The sequence below is a fragment of the Artibeus jamaicensis genome, unplaced genomic scaffold, assembly GCF_021234435.1.
Source record: "Artibeus jamaicensis isolate MK-2021 breed Jamaican fruit bat unplaced genomic scaffold, CSHL_Jam_final contig_332, whole genome shotgun sequence".
Classification (NCBI taxonomy): Eukaryota; Metazoa; Chordata; class Mammalia; order Chiroptera; family Phyllostomidae; genus Artibeus; species Artibeus jamaicensis.
In genome coordinates, this window is record NW_026521788.1 from 13,325,675 (window position 1) to 13,347,086 (window position 21,412).

The 21,412-nt window shown below is 43.5% G+C and overlaps 1 protein-coding gene across 2 annotated transcripts in view; it reads right to left on the bottom strand.

Moving 5' to 3' along the window:
• Positions 1–4,462: 4,462 nt before the first annotated feature.
• Positions 4,463–21,412, bottom strand: part of CCDC6 (coiled-coil domain containing 6) — a 110,309-nt gene continuing 93,359 nt past the window's right edge. For both annotated transcript variants that reach the window (XM_053663870.1, XM_037139935.2), the window contains 4 exons: positions 20,372–20,528; positions 17,706–17,806; positions 9,836–9,960; positions 4,463–8,805 (listed from right to left, as the gene is read on the bottom strand). In XM_053663870.1, the coding sequence (XP_053519845.1) occupies positions 8,611–8,805; positions 9,836–9,960; positions 17,706–17,806; positions 20,372–20,528 (578 nt within the window). In that variant the 3' untranslated portion in view covers positions 4,463–8,610. The remainder of the gene's footprint in view (positions 8,806–9,835; positions 9,961–17,705; positions 17,807–20,371; positions 20,529–21,412) is intronic.

Sequence of the window (21,412 nt, forward strand, 5' to 3'; positions counted from 1 at the left end):
TTCCATAAGATCAACCAAAAATGTAATGACAGCAACATCACAGCTCAACTAAAAAGTTGGAACCCTAAGTAAGGGGCAGTGGTAGTCAGCGGCCTTTTCCGAGATCAAGGGAGGTTCCAAGCATGCCAGTCCTATTATCTACGGAAATGTGTACATGGGAGCACACGGAATAACGGAGAGAACTTCCTCCTGTTCCACTTCACCGGGCTGTCGATCTCTCCAATGCAGTTGTCCGAAGTCAACAACTCGTGCACCCATAAACCGAGGCTCAGGTCAGAACCGCTTCTCACCGCGTTTCCCAGGTTGGAGCGCGGTGCGTAAAGCACTGCGGCCTTCCTGCGCAGATCAGACTTGCTGCTGCGGCGCGTTGCTAGCACTCTTTCCCACACCTCGCTCCTTCCTCTCCGTTCTTAAAACCTCTTGGAGAGATACTCCCAGGTATCTCTCACCTAATGTAGGAAATCAATATAGTGCTTTCTTATTTATTAGCTGGCCTGTGCTAGGAGCTTCCCATGCAGGCCTGGCTCCAAACAGGGCTTCGATTCTCACCGCTCGGTGCTTTCTCCCTCCCCCCATCTCTTTCTCACGCACATGCGCAACCTCTGGCCCTGTCAACCTTCCCTCATTCCCCAAACCCCTTCCGCTAGGGATTCACAGACTCCAAAGGCTGCGGGGACCACACTCTGATGACTTGTGTGGTGGGCAGAGTGACCGCCCTGCTTGCAGGGGTGAGGCAAATTTATTTTTCCAGTGAAATTAAGAATATTGATTTTTAAAAAGTAAAAGTCTCCATTTTAAATCAAAAACTATTTCAAATTTTCACCAACTGTAACTCTGTGAGGTGATGGATGTGTTAAGTAAGCTCACTGTGGTAGTCATTGTACAATGTCTATGCACAAAGACCATTACTTTGTACACGTTAAATTACACAATGTTATGTGTCAGTTAGTTCTCAATAAAGCTGGGGGAGGGAAGAAGGAAAAGAAAACACGCTACATTTGTTTCCACCTTTTGGGGGAAATTTTTTTTCATGAATATTTGAGGTCAACCAACTTAATGATGGTGAGAGGTACTTGGGGCCCAGGCCACCGCGGGTAGCAGACCTGGTGCAGTGTGGCACACCCCTTGGCCCGCCCAATTTCACCAGAGGCGCATGGACCCTGCCAGCATCCCTCATCAAACCTCAGGTGGCTGCCCTTGGCTTTGCTGTCTCAGGCTGTCGAGGAAGCCTCGTGCACAATGCAGAAAATCCAAATGTGGGCGTCAATTACCCCATGGGCACCTTCCATCAGTAGATGAGTTGGTATGGATCTAACCCCAGCATCCCTGTTTTCTGGGGGGGACAATTCTGTGTCCCCTTCTAAATTATTCCCTGGGGAGACCCCATGGGGCTGCACTTTACTTGCCCAGAATGCTAACAAGCCCGTTAACCCAACTTTCACTGGTTTCACTTTCTCCACCTTCCCCTTCTTCTTTCTGGAATCACCTGCCTCAGTAAGCCCCCTGCACCAACCAAGTCCTTGTCTCAGTCCGTTTGTAGGGGACCCAGTCTTCACTTGGACGGATGCTCGTACTCCAGGTTTCGAACATGCTGCTCCCTCTGTCCCTAACACCCTTCACCTAACTGCCTGCCCCTGCTCTGCAACAATCTGCTCGAAGGTCAGTTTCTCTGGAGTCTTCTCTGACCTTCCTCTCGTCTGATGCCGAGGGAGCCTGCTGCGCTGTTTCCACAGGGACGGCGCTGACCACGTTTGCAGGTTAAAAGCTCCGAAGGAGAGAGAACTGTAGCCTTCTTGGCCTCCACCACACACATTCCCAGTATTGTACACAAAGGCTGGCATAATTTGTTTTAAAAATATTTGTGGAGAATGAATGAAATTATGTTGGAAACAGTTAAGAAGCTGCAATCAAAGAATGCAATACTCTCTATAACTTAGTTTACAATATATTCATTGGACCCTAACGACAGTATGATCATTCATTGGGTCCTAATGGCCCCATTTCTCATTCCTATTTTGTGGGTGAGGAACAAGCTCAGAAAACTGACTCAGAGCTCACTGGACACTTTCTACCTACGTTACACCTTGAGGCTTTGTGCCCGACATTAAAGTGACTAATAGGTGGAGTGACTCCGTTCCCCAGGTTAATAATTCCCCAGTAGCGGTTCTACGCAGGCAGAGCTATTATCCCCGGGGCATGGGGATGGGGGGAGATGTGGACAAAGTTACTCAACCAGACTTAGCTCGAATTTCAGGAGTTGCCTTTTTATAGTCCTTTAGGAACATTTAAAGAGCACACACCTAAATCCACAAGACATACAGCAAGTTTTTTGTTGCTTTAAATTTGAGATATTGCATTTTTCATCTTTAGAAGTTCAATTGGTCTGTTTTATATTTTCCATTTCTTTTATGTGCTTGTGCTTCTCTCTGCCTTCTTGACACATGGAGAATGTTTAGAATAGCTATTCATCACTTCGACTGTTAATTCTTTCACCTGTTTCACTTCTAGGCTGGGTCGCACTTTCTGATTTTTAAAATGAGAAATTTAAAAATCAATTACTAAGATCTTTTTCAAATAGTAATCGTGAAAGCTGCACTGTCATTAGCAGGGTGTAGGGTGATATGTAAGAGAACAGAAAGATTAATGGACAAAAATCCAACTTTCTCACGTCTACGTAAACATCAGACACAAACCATGACTGACCATGCACTGATCTCTTCCTCTTTTTTCATTTATTTTTATTGTTGTTCAAGTACAGTTGTCTGCCTTGTCCTCCTATCTCTCCCCCTGACCCCAGCCATCCCCACCTCCCTCCCGATTCCACTCTCCCACCTTGGTTTCATCCATGTGTCCTTCATAGTTGTTCTTGAAAACCCTTCTCCCTTTCCCCTCATTACCCACCCCCCCCGCCCCACCTCCCCTCTGGTTACTGTCAGATTGTTCTTCATTTCAGTGTCTCTGGCTGTATTTTGCTTGCTTGTTTGTTTTGTTTATTAGGTTCCACTTAAAGGTGAGATCGTATGGTATTTCTTCCTCTATTTCTCAAGAGAATGTTTCAAAGTTTGGGCATGAATTAGACAGTGACTAAATACAATTGAACATCCAATTACAAAAAAAATTTTAAATAGCCTATATGTTAAAACAAGAACCCAGATTTAGACTCTCTCATAAACATGAAAACTTTCTAAGCCGTTTCATTTTAGAAGAAACATGTGAACACACAGCCTCTAAAATGTATTAAAAGGAGAAAAGAACACATGTGGCTTGAACTTTACCTTCCCGTTAATGCATTTTGTGTAAATCCTGTTGTCTTCAAATGCTACCAGAAATCAGGATGGCTATCCCATTACATAGATCAGAAAACTGAGGCTGGCAGAGGAAACCAAGACTTGAATTCAGACTTCCTAGGCAATTTCCTGGTCAACGTCTTCATCAAGTTACAGTTAAAATCTAGTTGCCAAGAGTAAAGAAGCATTTTGAGATGTTGGCCATTTCAATTTACAGGACTAAAACTCATTCTATTAACAGTTCACATGGAATCTTGTTCAAGCCAGAGTGAGTCAAGACTCAAGATTTATTTAGTGCTTTTAAATAAAAAGGGGCCCAGGTTTAAACAGTTGGCGCTCCTGAAATGGTGTCACGACTGGGTTCTGGAAGAGTACGCTCCTGAGACAGGGTTCTGCGAGGTGCTGTGTTCTCCCCTCAGAATGTGGACTCTCAGCTGGGGCCTTGCTAAATGCAACCGATGAGCCCGTGCCCCACCCAGACACGCACGAAAGTTCACACCAAATACTCATTCTAAGTTTCTTCCTAATGAATCAGTGTGGAAGGAACTTGTCTTGTGTCTTATGGTGTGTGAGGAACTGTACGAAAGGCTTTCATCTGAATTTTCTCATTTATCTAGTTACAGAAAATCCTTGTCTCATAGGTAAGGAACTTGAGTTCCAGAGACGTTAAGTAACTGGCCTAGTGAAAAAGCTAGTACTCAAACCTAGAACTGATTTGAAAGCCGTGTTTCCTACTCTGTAGGAAACCATACAGATGGCTTTCTTTACAAGTTTGAGAAAAGCTGATATACCAGATACAATGTCCAAAACCTGAAAAAAAATATATACACTCGTTTACAGTAACATTTTGGGAATTGAGGGTGGCTTTATTTTCTTTATCCAAATCTCCCAGGTTTAGGGATTTAAATTGATAGATAACAGATAAAAAAAAATAGACAAATCATAAGCATACAGCTCAATGAATTTTCAAAAACTCATTACATCCAGGTAACCAGACTTAGTGTCCTCTTGTCTGGTTACCTGGTTACCCCCTTGTGTCCTTTTGTTTTCTTTCTCTACAGTAGCCTGCCTTTAGTATTTAGAACCTAAGTTTGATATCTATGAGAAGCAACAGGGAAACCATGTTCATCTTCCGACTCAAAGACCAGAAAGAAATAAGGTTTAAGGGCCAAGAGTTACATTTTAAAAAATTATCTTTATTTAGGTTTCTGATTCAGCACATGTATCAAAGACTAATCAACATAAAGAAGTAAATAAGACATTAATTGGAAATCTTACATCTCTCTAAACTCTGACCAAGAATGTCAAGATTGCCACTATTACCAGAACTCCAACCTAGTCCAGCTGTAGACAAGCTATCTTGAACACACAGTGCGCACGGATACGCAGAGGCAAAGACATGCTAGTGCTTGGCTGTCCTCTCTTCCTTGTTGACGTCTTTCAGTTTGACAGTTCACTTTTGCTCTCCATGCTCAGTTCCAAATGAAGTCCAAACAATCCTCAGGGTGAACCTGACCAAACACTCTTCTGGAGGAATGCATTCTTTAACTGTTGTGCCTGCAACTCTGTTTTTGCCAGGGTGAAGTTCAGACCGAGATGTACAATACAATCTAGATGACAGTGCAGACTAAGTCAAGAACTAAAGTTGAGCAGTAACCCGAGTTAAGGCATGAATGCGCGTGCACACACGCACACACACAGCATCCACGCTGTCACCAACACAGGCTTCCTACAATCGCCTAACAAGAGGCAACCAGGCCTTGGCAGTTCAACACAACGGCTGAGCATTCTGAAAAATGCTCCCCGTCATTTTATGCTAACAGCTGTGTGTGTGTGTCTTATCAAAAAAAGAGAGAGAGATAGGGAAAAAAAGAAAACTAGAAACAAAACAAAACCCTAAAAACCCCTTAATCTCTTACAATGGCTCTTGAGCATGGAACTCATGTAGCAGCGTCAACGGCTGGCTCTTGAATAATTTGGAAATAAAAGGTTGTTCTACTATATTTCTTTGGTAGTCATCACTACAAAGTTCTCAGTGTTGGTTACTTACAAGACAAGTACTAGACAGAAGATTGAATTACACAGAAATATTTCTTCTGTACTGATGAAGATAAACATATCGAGCTCTTGAAGCACAACTTACTATGCTTTTTCTTGTCTTACTGGGCACCCTCTACAAGCAAGGCTTTTTGGGCAGGAAAAGTCTGTGTCTACCTAACAAAGGGTGATATGTGTTCTGTTTTCCTACAACCGAACAGTTAACAAAAATTCACATTATCAATCATTTCTGGTCACATCAGAAGCCGACTGCAAAGGGACAGCAGCACCTGGTGTCAAAGCCACATTCTGGCCATACATGCATTCCATGGTGGGGGTCAGTATCTCAGGAGCTCGGAATTTCAAACTCCTTTCAATCAACAAAGGGGCAAGGTAAATGAAATCTTAAATACTTGCACCATCTGCCAAATTTCTAGAATTCTGTCTACAATGCCAGCACGCTTCTGAGAGAAAGCAGTTCGGAGCCCAGAGAGCTGTCAGGTATTAGGTAATTTGGTTTCGTGTAAAAGGCTTGGTAATCTGGCAACAAAGTACTTATCCTATTAGCAGCACAGTGGTAGCCAAGGGTCTCTGTCAGCAAGACAGCAAAATGAAGCTGCTGAAGCTACTACTGGCTCCCGCCTGCCTTTGGGATGGCTACTGGTTTTACAAAGGCCTCTGGGAGTCTGTCCAGGGGAACTCTGGGCGAGTGGGCAAGAGGAATGGCAGTAACCATTTCCAGCCGCCATGGGAACCGGCTGAGGTAAGTCAGCTTCCCATGTGGGAGGGGGCTCTGCCCCTGTGGGCTCCGGGTCAGAACCTGATGGGTCCCCGGTGGCTAAACGGCTGCCAAGACTACCCAAGTAGTACCCAAGTGTGACAGGTGCCATGTGGGGTCATAAAACACTTTAAAAGGACACGAAACAGCATAAATTCAAAACAGTAGTGTTTGTCCCATCAATTCTGAACGTCTGCAGGGAGAGGAAGCTAGGTTTATGCCGGAAGGGTGCTGTCTCAGGGGGCTGTGTTTTACTTTAAAGTGAAATGATTCATCCAGGGGACCCAGCACTACATTTCGGCAGAAGTCTGAATGTCAAGAACCTTGTCTCTAAAAGGCATTTGTCAGAAACTGTTTGCTCACTCCAAGTGCTTTGTCATTCACCATATGGCAATGTTTTGACATTTGTGCTTTCAGGAGGTAACTACATTGAGAGGAGGCAGAGGGAAGATCATTCCATCACGCACTTTCTTGTTGGAGTGCAAGACACTATCCAACAGCACTGAAATCTATGCACTTGTAGAAGATTCTTGTAAACATACACCATATTTCTCCGAGAAGAAAAACCAAGAACTGTACCATGAAGGCAAATTTTGTTTGCCTGCTTTTAGGATGCCTCAGAATAGCAATGTACCGGGGGGGGGGGGGGGGGGGGGGGGGGCAGGGAGCTGTTGGGGGAAATCCTGGGTCTAATTTGACCCAATCTGATCATGTTAAAAATCTAAAGCCTCAATAATATGCCAGACCAGTCCCCCTATTTGAGAACTGTACTGTGATTATGTATATTACACACACATTATAAATACAGTTTATAGAGGCATGGGAGTTCTCCTGAACAACTGAGTAGTGGCGTTCTCAGTCTGGGGGGTGGGAGCAAGAAGAGGGGAAGGGTCCTATTGTTGCTTTTCCTCTCGAGTTCTTAAAATGCTAGTCAAACACTGTCGGCCAACGAGACTTTTTCTTCTTTCTGTAACTCTTAAATATGCATTCAAAGGCAAAAATGGAGGTTTCTATGCTGTACAATATTAAATATCTACAATGTCATTCATGGTTCCTTATTTTTAGGAGTGTGTTCAATAAAGAGCTAGCTATTAGAGATGGTTGTCACAAAACATGGACTCTTAAAAATTACTGATAAATTAACTTTCAGTCCTCTGATTATATCCAACAGATACACATTCTCATCATAAAATATACATTCTCTAGTAAGTTATTTTCGTCCACAGCATATATAAATATGCAAACACAGGTGGTAAAAAATCACTTTACTACCAAAATACAAAACAGTAACTGCCGAAAAGCAAAAATAAAGATGCTGCAAGTATTAAGAAAAGAGTGACTCACCGTGTTCCACTTCAGAGTGAAACCAGAGAATTTATTTGTGCTAGCTAAATGAATGGAAATAATGTGTTCAGAATATACTTCTTTGTACACACTGCACTCGCTTATACTGGACAAAATAAGCAGTCATCAACACTAATGGGCTACTTTCTGCTACACCTCTGTTCTGCCGAGCAATAAAGCATTGTGTGGCCATTATGCCAAGATATTCCTATAATGTTCATTTCAAATAGTATCTTCTAATAATTTTGCACCTTTAAAATATCTGTCAAACTCTACTGCAGGGGAATACAAAGAATGGAGAGGGGAAATAGCTCTGTTTTTTTTTGTTATAGTCGTACTGCCTTCTGTAGCAGAAATCAAATAGCACGTTCTAATCAGCCATCGCAACCACTGTGGGGGGGCATTCACGGATTCATGTTAGCGGGGGGCAGTTCGGGCGGATTAACATTAAGGATAAAGGAAGAATCACACTTTAATATACAATATCTATCCATCCCATGTAGGTGGAAAAGGTACAGCCATGTGATCTGTCACTTTTTGGCCATCTGTTTTACAAGAGGCATGGATGCTAATATATACCGAAAATAACCTATAAAAAGTGTATCTGTAGAAAGCTCTATTAAACAGTATATTGTCTTGGGCACTGATCTAACTTTCCATTGTACACTGAAAGCTAGATTTTCCAAAAGTCTGAATTGTAGTGCTAAATTATTGGGATGTTTGGTAAACACCATTATAATGGGGAGGTGGTGGTGGTAATAACAGCTCAGTGATTTTCTGCAAATTCATGGAAAAAATATAAAAAAGATATCCCTTTCTATTGTACAAACCTAAAAGCCAGGAAAATGAAGCTCTGGGGCCAAGCAAAGAACTGCACGCTGCTGCTGAATTACCAGATATTGAATAGCAAATGTTCCAGCCAGGGAATGGACATACATGTCGATTCAAGTAAAACACTGATGGAAAAAGTCGTCTGTTTAGTGTTGTAACCCACAACACTGGCTGCGTTTCTGACACACATTTACAACACAATTAATAGTGAAGCCTAGATAACCTCAGTGCAAATAAGTCAGATCCAAACAGGCCAGGGAAGGAAGCCTTTGGCATTGAGTAGACGGCTCCACTGGATGAGTCCCAACATGAGATTCAGACTAAGCACATGCATTAAGGCTGGGAGGGGGGGTGCACCGAATGTGGCGGAGGGGCGGACGGCGTGGTGGCGGCGGAGGGCGCTGTGGGCTGCATGGGCGGTGGAGGCGGAGGTGGAGGAGGCTGGACTGGCGTCTGTGTGTTGGGAGACGGAGGCGGCGTGGGGCGTTTGAATTTGTCGGGACTGTTGCTTCTCCGTGGTGAAGGCCTCTGTGGAAAGGACAGGAATATCAGGAGGTCGGTTTGGGTACAGACAGCTCATTCTAACACTCCCTGACTGGGAGCTGAGGCCGGTGAAAAACTGGCCAACGAAGAAGAGAAAGCAGTGGTTTCCTTGTCCATCCCTACTGGTGCTTAAACTGGTAATGAAAACGTAAACAAGGTCAAGTTTATACCTACAGCTATGAAAAAGCAAAATTACTGTGGAACTTGCATTGACCAAACTACTGGACTTGTGCCCCTTCAATGAGACAGCCCTAACATTAAAACACAGTCATCACACGCTCCCCTTAAATCTGTCCCAAGTTCCTTCTATCACTAAAAAAAAAAAAGTTTTCAATATCCTGAAAGCTGAAGTTCAATCAAAAACTGTCAGCTTTTACACAAAGCCCATCAAACCAGCAGAACAGCTTCATTAGGATCTAACAGGCTTTTATAGAATAGTTTCTTCTTTGAAAGATTCCCTTATTGGGATCCTTCAATTCTGTCCTATTCTCTCAAAGCCCCTATTAACTAGACTTCCAAATACTCTTATCAATTGACTAAATAACCACTTCTGAAGAAAAAAAGAAAGTCCCCTGAATAAGGTTTGACTCAGATACACATAAGGTTCCTTCTAATTTGGGGAGAAAAGTTCTGAGTGGAACTAGAATAATGCTAATTTCAGGAAGAATACTGAGGGTCAGTGAACTGTGAAGGTGCAGACAATAAATATTTTAGACATTATGACAACTAACCGTAATTCATTATGGCAAGGAGCTGGCCAGAGTTCAAACTGCACTTCACAAGGGCAATGTTTCAAAGAAAGTGAAGTTGAAATTTTGCTTTAGTGTCAGCACCAGAATTTGATATCTAACTGTTAGTAAGTTCCTACAGTTTTTAAGGTGAGAGGGAGGGAGGCGGGAGAGGGGGAGAGGGAGGCAGGCGAGTGTCTAGGAGCATCAATCCGGGTGTCCTCAGGAGGACCCGTTGCTCCCAGCACCTGTAGTAAGGTGCTGCCTCCCACCCCATGGGCACTTACTGTGATACCGTGGGAGGCTCCCATATGCTGCACATGGAGACCCGGGGAATTGTAGTAGGACATTCCGGCTCTAGTCAGTGAGGTCGGCGGGGTGAAACCAACGGTGTGACTTGCATATGATAGACCTGAAATACAACAACACCTTGTAAGTATTATTTCATGTTGTCAAATTATCTCACGTTGTCAACCATCGAGGAGGCTTTAAAATGCAGAAGTTCTCAGTCACCCACAAAAATAAAAGTAGATGAAAAGCATCACAAACTCACTGAATGGCCTGCTGGATAGCAAGGGATATAAAAGTCCCACCCTGGAACAGAACAGAGAACCCAGACGTAATTCTGAGCACGCATGGTCAAATGACCTTCAGCAAAAGTGCTGAGAATGCACAATGGGGAAAGGGTAGACCCTTTAACACCTGGTGTTTGAAAAACTGAACACCCACATGCAAAAGAATAAAGCTGTACCCTTACCTTACACCACACCCCAAAATCAACTCAATGGCTCAAACCCTTGAATGTAACACCTGAAACTAAAACTCCTAAGAAGAACACAGGGAAAAGCTTCCTGATATTTCCTTGGCAATGATTTCTCAGATATGACAGCCACAAAAGCAAAAACAGACATCAAACTAAAAATGTTCTGCTCAGCAAAGGGCACAATCAACAGAAGGTAACCTATGGGATGGGAGAAAATATAGTTTTAAACCAGATATCAGATACGAATTACTATCCAAACTACATAAGGAACTCCTACAACTCAATAGCAAATAAATAAATAACCCAACTAAAAAATTGGCAAAGGACTCAGACATTTCTCTGAAGATGACATAAAATGAACAATAGGCTTATAAAAAGATGTTTAACACCACTAATCATCAGAAAAATGCAAGTGAAAACCACAATGAGACAGCACCCTATACCAGTCAGGATGGCTATTATTATTATTTTTTTTAAGTTACGTGTTGGCAAGGAATGTGGAGGAACTGGAACCAGTGTGCCCTGCTGGCAGGAATGTAAACTGGTGCAGCCACTGTGGAAAACAGTGTGGAGGTGCCTCAAAAATTAAAAATAGAACTACCCTGTGGCACAGCGATCCTCCTTCCGGTTGTTTATGCAAAGAAGTGAAATCAGCATACTAAAAAGGAATCTGCAGCCCCATGCTCACTGCGACGTTCACACGGTAGAATCCACCTAAATGTCCACCAACAGGTGCCTGAAGAAAATGCGGTATATACATACAATGAACTATTATTCAGTCTTTCAAAAGAAAATTCCTTTCGAAGAGCACATAAATGGCCCTTGAAGACATTGTGCTAATAGAAGCCAGTCACAAAAGAGCAAGTACTTACATGAGGTATCTACGCCAAACTCAGAAGCAGACAGTAGGCCGCCAGGTGCCAGGGGGTCGGGGTGGAAAGCGATGGGGAACCGTTCATTGGGCCAAAGTTTCAGTTACAGAAAAAGTGCTGTACAGTGCTGTGTATGAGAGTCAAAAATCTGTTCAAAGGGTAGATTCTCATGTTCAATGTCTTAACCCCAACGGAAGAAGCAAAGGCGAGCCCTGCCAGAGGCGATGATGAGACAAAACTGCTGTGGGCAATGAGCACAAATGTGTCTGCAGGCCTCTGGCAGACGAAGATCACCACGCGCCTTTGCCTCTTCAGGATATTCAAGGAAGAAAACGAAAGCTCTACGTGTGCCAACGTTCCCCCAAAGACAGTTGTATGTACGGAAGAAACAAGCCCCGGCGCACTACAGCGTTCCACAGTCTTTATCCAAGACCTGAGAATGACCTCCGAAGTGTTTTAGAAGTGCGCGCCCAGACTCCCCGCACTGTTAGACAGGTCTGGGGGGAGGTCCAGCCAGGTTTTCTCTGGACAGCTTTGGGGAACACAGTGCAATCTTAATTTCATTTCTTAGGAAAGTGATGAAGTTTAAGAGAAAGGCTAGGAAAGTGGATCCTTATCCCCAGAGAGAGAAGCTCAGAGGGTTCAATTCACAATAACAAAAGTAAGATCTAGCCTATTTTCTAGTATTACAAGGTTAATACATGAGTCAGAATCTATGGGGAACAGAGTCCCCGGGCAGCAGGTGTTAAGAAACACAGAGCCCTTATCACTCTTAATTCTGACACCCACATCTCAGTTCATACCACGTCCTTCGCCTGGGGTATCTTTTCACCACAGAACTGAACTCACTCGTTCCTTACCCATCCCCTCCTGTCAAGCAGGCCCTCACCCAGCCTTTCTGAAGAGGCAGAGAGTCCAGACTCGATAGCCGACCGCCACATTATCTCAGACTCTAGTTCTGCCACTGGGCATTGAGTTGACTGTGCACTTTTAACCCTTCAGTTGTAAAATGAGATTATCGCAGTGACCTCATGGGTTGTTGTGAGGATGAAATGAGTTAATATCACAAAGTGCTTGGAGATGGCCTGGTACCAAGTAAAGGCTCAGTAAGTTCCAGCTTGTTAAGGTCTGCCTTGAGGCTCATCTCAAAAGCTCTCTAAGCTGGTCGCTGTCTGTTATTTGCACCTGTTTTAAAATTAGTAATTTTTTATTACAACTTGTTTTAAAATAGTTTATAATTCACAACAAGCTGCAGAAATACTACAGGGCGCCGGGTGCCCTCCCCACAGCATTTCCCCAGTGGTATCTTCCACAACCAAAGCACATCAACGAAACTGGGAGATTGGCATCACTCTAATACTAGTGACTCCGGTACAGCCTCTCTGGATGTCATCTGTTTTTACGTACAGCTCAATGCAGTTTCAACACACGTACAGATTCGAGTAACCGCCACCACAGTCGGGACACGGAACCATGCCCTTGCAGAGAAACTCCGTCGTGATCGTCGCTTTAATAGTCACACCTTCTCTCTATCCCTGAACCCTGGCAAGGGCTCATCTGCGCTCCTTCACTACAATTCTGTTAAATTGAGATTATTATAGAAATAAAAATCATATGGTGTGTAACCATAGGAGATTAGCTTTTTTCATTCATCATTAACAACTTGTAATCCATGTATCAAGTCAATTTTAACTGCATGTATCAAGTTAATTTTTTTTAATTGCTGAGTAGTATTCCAGTAGTATTGCTGAAGTAGTTGTACTACAGTTTAACCACTAAGCTTTTTAAGGGATATAAAACATGTAAAATTCATTACAGTTGCCCTTGTATTAAGAATTTCTTTTTTTCTTGTATTTCCCCCCACTTCTCAGGCATTGAGGTTGATTATAAGCTTGTGGAGGCCAGAGACAATGTCTCACTAATTTTTGTTTTCCTTTAAGTTCTAATCATCATGCATCTGACCCTCTGGCCCAGGACTATAATAAAGAATAAGAATCAAAAAAATCTGGGCTGAAAACGCCAAATCCCCAAAACCAATCTACTTAAATAAAATACTATGGCTTTATGAAGCTATTGCCAGCATAAATTCCTTTGCTCTGATACAGAAATGCATGAACTACACACCTCTTGAACACTGCAGTATTATTTCCAAATGCCTACCAGAACTTCTACAAACACTCTAAATTCAATGTTGAGAATCAAGTTTAGTATCCCTCATCTGGAAACCATTCCTTTTCCTGTAAACTCCTTCTTGCCTAATAGAATTAAATGATTACTAGAATAAAAAACAGAAATGCATTAACTAAAGTAAAAGATTAGGACTTCATTGTCCACAAGCTCAAGACATTAATTAAAAGCAATTCCTGACAAAAACAAACCCACTAAGCAAAATGAAGCAAGATACAACAACGTATAATCCATATAAAACCAACCACCTATAGGAAAATTGCAAGAAGTAGGGGTAGGAGAAGGAGCCACTCGAAAACAGTACAATATTAACACTGCCTTTGGATAAAAGGATTCTGGATGACTGTATTTCTGCTTCTTTATACCCTTCTGATGGCCGCCTCAATTTTCTGATATATTTCTGCTAAAGAAAAAAATATACATATAAGCAACCTAAAAGGCAGAAATATTTTTTCAGTTACACAAGTCATACATGGAAACACTTTGTAAAAATTCATGCAATCTAGATACGATTTCCTCTTTAACTCTCCCTGACCTGGCTCCCTCACCACCACTTCATCAAGACTGCTCTCTTTAAGGTCAGCAGCCTCTCCGTGTAGCCAGCTGCAATTGCCAATACTCATCATTTTACTTGACCTTGAAGCACTATCTGACAGAGTGCACCATTCCCTTCTCATTGAAATGCTTTGTCTTAACTTCAGTGACTCGTATACCAATTTTCCTTCCACTTTTCAATCTTCTTTGCCACATTTTCCTCCCATATTCGACCTCTGAATATTATGGTCATTTCAGGATTAGACGGGAGTTTTTTAGTTTGTTCTATCTTCTATGACTAGCTGCTCTGATCTAACATCAGTAGCTTTAAAAAAATGTTTTAGAATAGTTTTAGATTTACAAGAGAGTGGCGACAGTAGTAAAGTTCCTGTATATCCAATATTCAGATTCCCCTATTATTAACATCTTATACGTGAATACGCGGCATATTTGTCTCAACAAATAAACCCATACTGACACATTACTCTCAACTCCAGTCCATACCTCACTTGTCTTTCCTGAGGTTTTTTTCCTCATGTCCCTTCCTGTGCCAGGATCCCTGTTAGAATAACCATGTTATATTTAGTCGTCAGGTCTCTATGGGCACTTCTTGGCTGAGACAGTCCTTCAATTTTCCTTGCTTTTGATGAGCTTGTCAATCCTAGGGTGTAATGGTCAGGTTTTTGTACGCAGACTATCCCTTAAATGGGATCTGTCTGATGTTCACCAGGTAGTTAGACTGAGGTCATGGGTTCTGGGGAGAAAGACCACACAGGCACAGTGCCATTCTCCTGACATCACATCGGAAGCACACACCACTGACATGACCCCCCACTGCCGACACTGACCTTGATCATCTTGGCCGATGCTGGGCTTTGTCAAGTTTGTCCATTGGAAAGGTCCTCTTATTCTCCCTCTGCGTACCATGTTTTTGGGAGGAGGTCCCTACGTGCAGCCCACACTTAAAGAGGGGGGAGTTATTTCCATTTCCTTGATGGCAGAGTATCTGTCACATAATTTGAAATTCTTCTGCATAAGAGATTTGTTTCTGCTCCCTTATTTATTCAGTCATTTATTTTAATCGGTGTGGACTCACGGACAAACATAAAACAAATGTTACTGCTCCTGTTGTTCCCAGCTGGACCTTGGGAGGCTCTTGCGGGAGCCCCTGTGCGGCTCTGACATCTCGCCTGTCTTTGTTTCTGCACCTCCTTACTTCCTGGCATTACCGGGTTTTCCAGGTTCACCCTGTACATTCCCTGCCTCGGGCCTAGAAACACCCACTTCTCAAAGGAGAAGCTCGGTCTTTTCACTGGAAAGTGGAATTTGCAACCACGATTTGGGTGGTGGGAGTGCATGGTGCTAGTGGGATACAGACCCTTTTGGACATGTCATTACTCCCCATCCCTGATGCAGGCACATCGAACTATGCTCACTGGGAACGCCTCCTCAAGCTGCATAAAGTAATGGACAACCTGAAAAATAATGATTGAAAAGTAATGCTCTCCCCATAGATAATCCACATAAATGAGTCCGCTTATAATCAGGAAGAGGATGCTTCTTCAGTCCTAAGAAATTTACCTTTCAAATAGTGAAACAAGATTCCATGTAAGTTGGTGAAAGTGCAAGACTGCCAATGTCAAATAGTAAGGGAAAGAGCCCAAGTGCTTAAAATGGAAATGAAAACTATAGGAACAGCACCATTCCAAAAACTCTTCCAACAACAACGAAAGTGAAAAGCACACTTGAAAATTCAGGTGTTGCTGATGCACTGTGTACAGGACCAGGGTGGACTAGAAGAGGAGTAATTCTGCTGCCAAATAGGAGACAAAACTTACTTTGATGATATTACAGGACTTAAAATAGGATACAAATGTTCTCACCTAGCCTGGCTGAAAGCAAAAAATCTAGGTGTTACTATGCAGTTTAAGGAAAAACTAAATACTGGTAACTTATTCATACACACAAGCCCCGCACTACAGGGACAGGCTGTGACGAAAGTCAACATTATGAAAATGGAATAAGATCTTTCTACGGAATATTTGTTACAATAAAAGTTAATATTGCCAGCAAATGTCTGACTTTTTTCTCCAATGACCACAACATTATATTTAATGAACTGGAAATTACAAGCTTCTAAATATTTCCTTAGGCTTAAATAAACAGAGCATTAAACTCTACGCAACAGGAATCGGAGTCACCCATCAACTCTAAAGGCTTCCCTGCACCTTGCTTCTTCCTAATGCACATCTTCCTTTTAGGACAATAAATCAGAAAGCAGAAAAGACCTTTACTATGGTAATGAACCCCAAGTGCTATTGGGGGAAAAGTGAGAGGCAGCGAAGAAGGGACGCTTTCAAAGAGAGTAAAGGCCACAGGGAAGTCGGGGAAAGAGTTTCAGGAACCTCCTTTGGGCAAGAACAAGGGGTGATGACCAAGACATAGATCCAAGATGGAAAGTCACAGTGGTGTGCAACCTGCTCCTCTCTGTGCTGCCAGATACCAGAGACAGTATGTGGGCACTGAGTGGACAAATGCTGCCATGCTTTGTGTAGAATTTTCTTTTGATTTCACTTCTTTAAAAAAAAAGAAAAGAAAAGAAAATCACAGCATCGCAGAACTGGGCTGGATCCTAAACGCACAAAACTAAGCCATTTCTGCCTGACGTTTTATTGCTGGCCACCTGCCTTCCCACAGTGTTTCCCCTTTACCAACCTGAAGGGCGCCTCCCATTTTTAATTTTCTAATTATCGTAACAGATAATATGAGATGTCACTTTACTATGAGGTTCTTTGACTTTCCAAACCACAAAACCCCTATTGCTGCTGCCTTTCTAAGAAGTCACTTCACTTTATTCTGCTGGGAAACTCCCCCACTCTTCTCTCCCCACACAGGCTCCCCTCCCCCCGCAACTCTGTTTAAAATCTGTTTACCACCAAGCACAAGAAAATCAGTCTCTTTCCTTCAGTCACAAGACTCAATCTTTGGCCTGCTACCTTTTCTTTCTTCCCTCCACTTTCCTCGCCAACCTCCCGCCCCCCAATGCTCCCTCTTTCTTCCGTGCTGGATCATTTACTTGCCCTCCTGGCCTGAGAGCTCCATGCTGTGCTGGTACTGGAGCCAGAGACCTGGGGAGAAAGTTCTCAGGGTCAGATGAAGACAAGCGCGCCTTTGAGGGAGAGGCTTCTGAGGAGCAAAGCCAGAAGCAAAGCCAGCTCCTTCCTGCGTGGCCTGGCTACCAGGGCTGAGTCCCACTCACGACTCACTGTTAAGAGCAGTACATAGCTCCTGCTTGAAAGAACGCAGGCTTCACAACAAGACGTGCCCCTACTCGCCACTTCCTGGCCATGGGACCAGCAGCTTCCCAATCACTGCTTCCTCAATTTTAACATGGGAAAAATAATGCCCGCATTAATTCCTCCTTGAATGAAAATGAGATACTGCATGCGGTTCATAAGGAAAGAACCCATAAAAGATGTGCTATGATCCACCTTAAAAATCTACCCAAGGTTTTGGCGATGCAGCGCCACTTAAAATCACAAAGACAGTCTTTTAAAAAAATGTTTTTGTAGTTAAATTATGTTTAGGTTTAAAAAAAAAATGAAGAAAAACACCAGCTGGCATTTTGACGTTTAGGCTTAAAAATTACACGCTAAGACTCAGTTTAGATAGTGATTTGTTGTTGATGTTTCTCAAAAACATATAACCATCCTCTCTGTTTACAAGATGTTTATATGACAGAAGGCATGCCTGGTAAGGTACCAGAAATCAGTCCCAGAAGTAACGAGAACTTGTACTCACCAGGTGATATAGGCCTGCTTGAGCTTGGAGAAGGAGTGTAAGGGATCGGGCTGGACACAGTGCGAGGTCTTAATCCTTGTGCAGACATCTCGTTAAAACACCTAAAGAGGAGAACAGGGATGATCAGAACCGCCTACATTTCAATAGTTCTTAGGGGGCCTCCCAGGAGAAAATGTTTGGGTTTCGCATCTGGAGGTCTGGCTCCTGACTGTGCAGAGCGTGATGCTGTAACTAAGCGACCTATACAATGGGCTCCTGCTGCTCCCTGCTCAGCTCCCTCTCTCCCCAGGGCTACAGGTTGGGGGATCTGGACGTCCTAGCTCAGGAGAGGGGCCCTGTGACAGAGCTGCACCACACAGCAGACAGGACTGGGCTCCTCTGTCACACAACCACTATGTAGAAGTTCACTTCCAATGTCCCAAGAATTAAAGACATATCCATGTTTTCATGGCTAAATTTAACTTGTTACTTGAAACGCGAACCCAAAGAAGCCCTCTGAGATTCATGCGATCAACTTAAAGCTTAAAGATATGTATTCCTGAGAACTGGATGTCTATCACTGACAAGGCAAGCCTTCCTTAACAAGCAGTCACATGTTAGAATATTTTCTAAAAGACACTTAAAAGAACACTGATGAGGAATTTCTGCTTGAGAGACTCCCTAATACGCCATCCCCCACAGGCCTGACAGCCAAAGGAAGACACAGGCTGAACCTGGGGAACATCTCAATCCTGATACTCAGTCAGCTCACGAGAGAGACTGGAACGTTGTCGTTTCCACATTGGCCTACTCGACGCGAAGAAAACCAGGCTCCTGAATTTGGCATGCATCTCTCGATTAGCCACCCGCCACTAGGTCCACCTCGACTCTTTAGAGCGGCTGCCATGGTGGCACCAGGCTGGACTCCTTGTATTCTACCATCCTGCTTGCAGCTAGGACCGCCTCTTGGTTTTTAAGAAATGAACTCACTTGTAAATGTCTCAAGCATCCAACTATTTTCTTTCTCCCAAATGTGAAATCATCATTCCCAGTAGGGAGAGGAGACGTCTTTATTGAGCAGCTGCACTCTACCTGAGATCATCTGACCGACAGAAGATAAAGCAAACCTTCTGGAGTGATTACCAGTTCTGGGAACCTGCAGTAGCTTTAGTACTGTCTCCATAGTCAGAAGATATGCCAGAGCGCATCTGACTCAAAGTGAAGTACAGGGGGCCATGTGTGTTAACAGATGGTCTGCTCCATATCTTAAGGTCATTAACAATGCAGTTAATACGTTATTCAGTACTGGAGCTGGTGTTTTTCGACAAATGGTTTTCAGAGGATAAGGATTTCAGAGAGACTGGGGCATTGTTAGAAAGGAATCAATGAAATTCAGAGTTGTGGATGATAGTTTTATGGCATAAACTTTTAAGAATACTCTTCGTTCTTTTCAAATGAAGAAGTATGCCCACAGATATTATAAATAGGATGACCCATTATCGTTTTTATAATTTTTTAAATTATACAGCTACAGACCTTTGTTACAGAAAATCTCAGACTTTTCTTGAAATAATATCACTACCCACAACAAACTGATCCAAAGTCTTGTTAGCTCTCTGGATCTATTCAATAACACAAATAAGAACTGAATGCGGATATGGCAACAGAAAACACACTGCCCATGTGTTTTCAAGCAATCAATGTGCTCCTGACATCTACAACCTGTAAAACTTATCACACCATTAGCAGGCCCTGGTCTCAGACAATGGCTACTCAGTCCTGTTGGAGGCGTCCCGGAGGAGGCTCAGTCTCACCTCCCACACAGAGATGCCCACCATGTAAGGCCAGGGCACCCTTGACCCAGACTAGGGAATTCCCCTGCAGAAATGATCTGGTTCAGACACAGGCTAATTCCCCAACTGCTGGGTTTCTCTGCTGGCTAAACAATTTCTCCCATGTGAATTTGTGGCTTACCCTAAAGATCACCTTACCATCAAGTACAGTGTTGAGGGTGGAAAAGGGAGAGAGAGGAAGAGGGGAGGGAGAGAACAGTCTGAATGAGAGAGAAATGCTGATACCACTTCTCGTTAACCCAATGACAGCTCTTATTTCAGCCCATTTCTCAAGGGGACAATCAGGGTGTTTGATGTTTGGCTTCAGCAGATAAAGGCATTGTATTATTATTTTTTTTTAAGTAGCTACAAAAAGGTTCAAAAGTTACTAAGTGTGTTAAGGCAAGGCCTCTGGCTTTCAATAACCTCCTATATCTCCTGTTGATTTTTTCAACCGTGTGTATACATCCATTTCCTTGGGTTGTATGATGGCTTGCTTACCTGTACCTATGACTTAAGGTGCTCCCATACTTTAAACAGACACAACACAGGATTAGACAAATTCATCAACAAATGCAAACTCTGCTTTTTGACTCATAACCCTGCCTCCACTTCTCCTCTCACCGAATAATTTTGGAAAGGCAATTTTTTTTCATCTTTTCGGGTTTAGGGAAAATGGTCCATCTTCTTCATTTACCCCATTCTTAGCATCTACAGGGGATGTTGAACACCTCTGCATCCAAAAAACAAGTGAGGAAGCCATTTCCTCCCCATGTACCAAGATGTGAGGAGGGACCTCTTGGGGCCTTTAAAAAGAAAATGAAAACCAAAAAGGACCGTAAGACACATGCGCACCTCTCGTCATCCATCTCCAAGCTGGACTCGCTCTCGGAGAGCTGTCGGCAGAGGGCTTCCCTCCTCTCCATCTCCCTCTGCAGCTTCCTCTGCAGCCGCAGGTTCTCCTCCCTCATGTGACGCTCCTCCTCCAGGTACTGCGCCATCTTCTCCGAGTCTGAAAAGCCAGAGTTCTCAGTGAAACCGTGTCATGCTGCCACACACAGACCTCAACAAGGAAGACGGCAGTCCCGCTTCTGTGCTATATAGGCAAGGGCTGTGTCCAGACCAGAGATCTCACTCTCCCACCTTTTGATCTGGCTTTCAAGTTTACCCCTAAGTACCAAAGCTTACCAGCAATCTGCATTCCGAAAAACATACACAAAGCAGCACTGGGAGTTCTGGCATCTTTGCTCCCACTTACTTGCCTTCGAAAGTGCCTGGTGTGGAGGAGGAAATGGAATGGTAGCTAAGTCTGGGCTGAGCAGCTCCCAGAGCTCTCTGCGTGGCTGGAGCTCAAGGGGAAGGGACGCAGTCGGGGAAGCAGATCCAGCTCACAGGCTCCCCTCTGGGCAGCAAGTCTGCTGCTGCTCGACTCCACACAGAGTGTGGCAAGTCCCCTGTGGGTGCCCATCACACCCGTTAGCACACCAGCGCACTGTGGAGGAGGTGCACGGAGAACTGATGTACTAGGACATGCTTGGTAACAGTTACGGTTCTTATTTTTAAAAATAGAAATTGACAGAGTAAATGACTTTCGTGTTTCAAATGAGTCTAATGTTTAGTATGTGTGTGACTCACACTCAGCCTGAGTCAGAGAGCAGGTAAAGACCTGCACACAGCCAGGCTCCTGGGATGGCCTCTTGATTACGACAGACACCCCTTCTGAGGGGCTGCCCCACACAGGCATAGACAAAAGTAGGTTCACAGTGGGGAGTACGCAGAGCAGTTTATTCTTGCATTAATATGTACTGTATTACTTATTTGCATTACAACTTTAAAGCTACTTTTGCCCACCCCTGTATGTCAGGGTCTCTACTACAGCACCAGTCTCACAGGCTA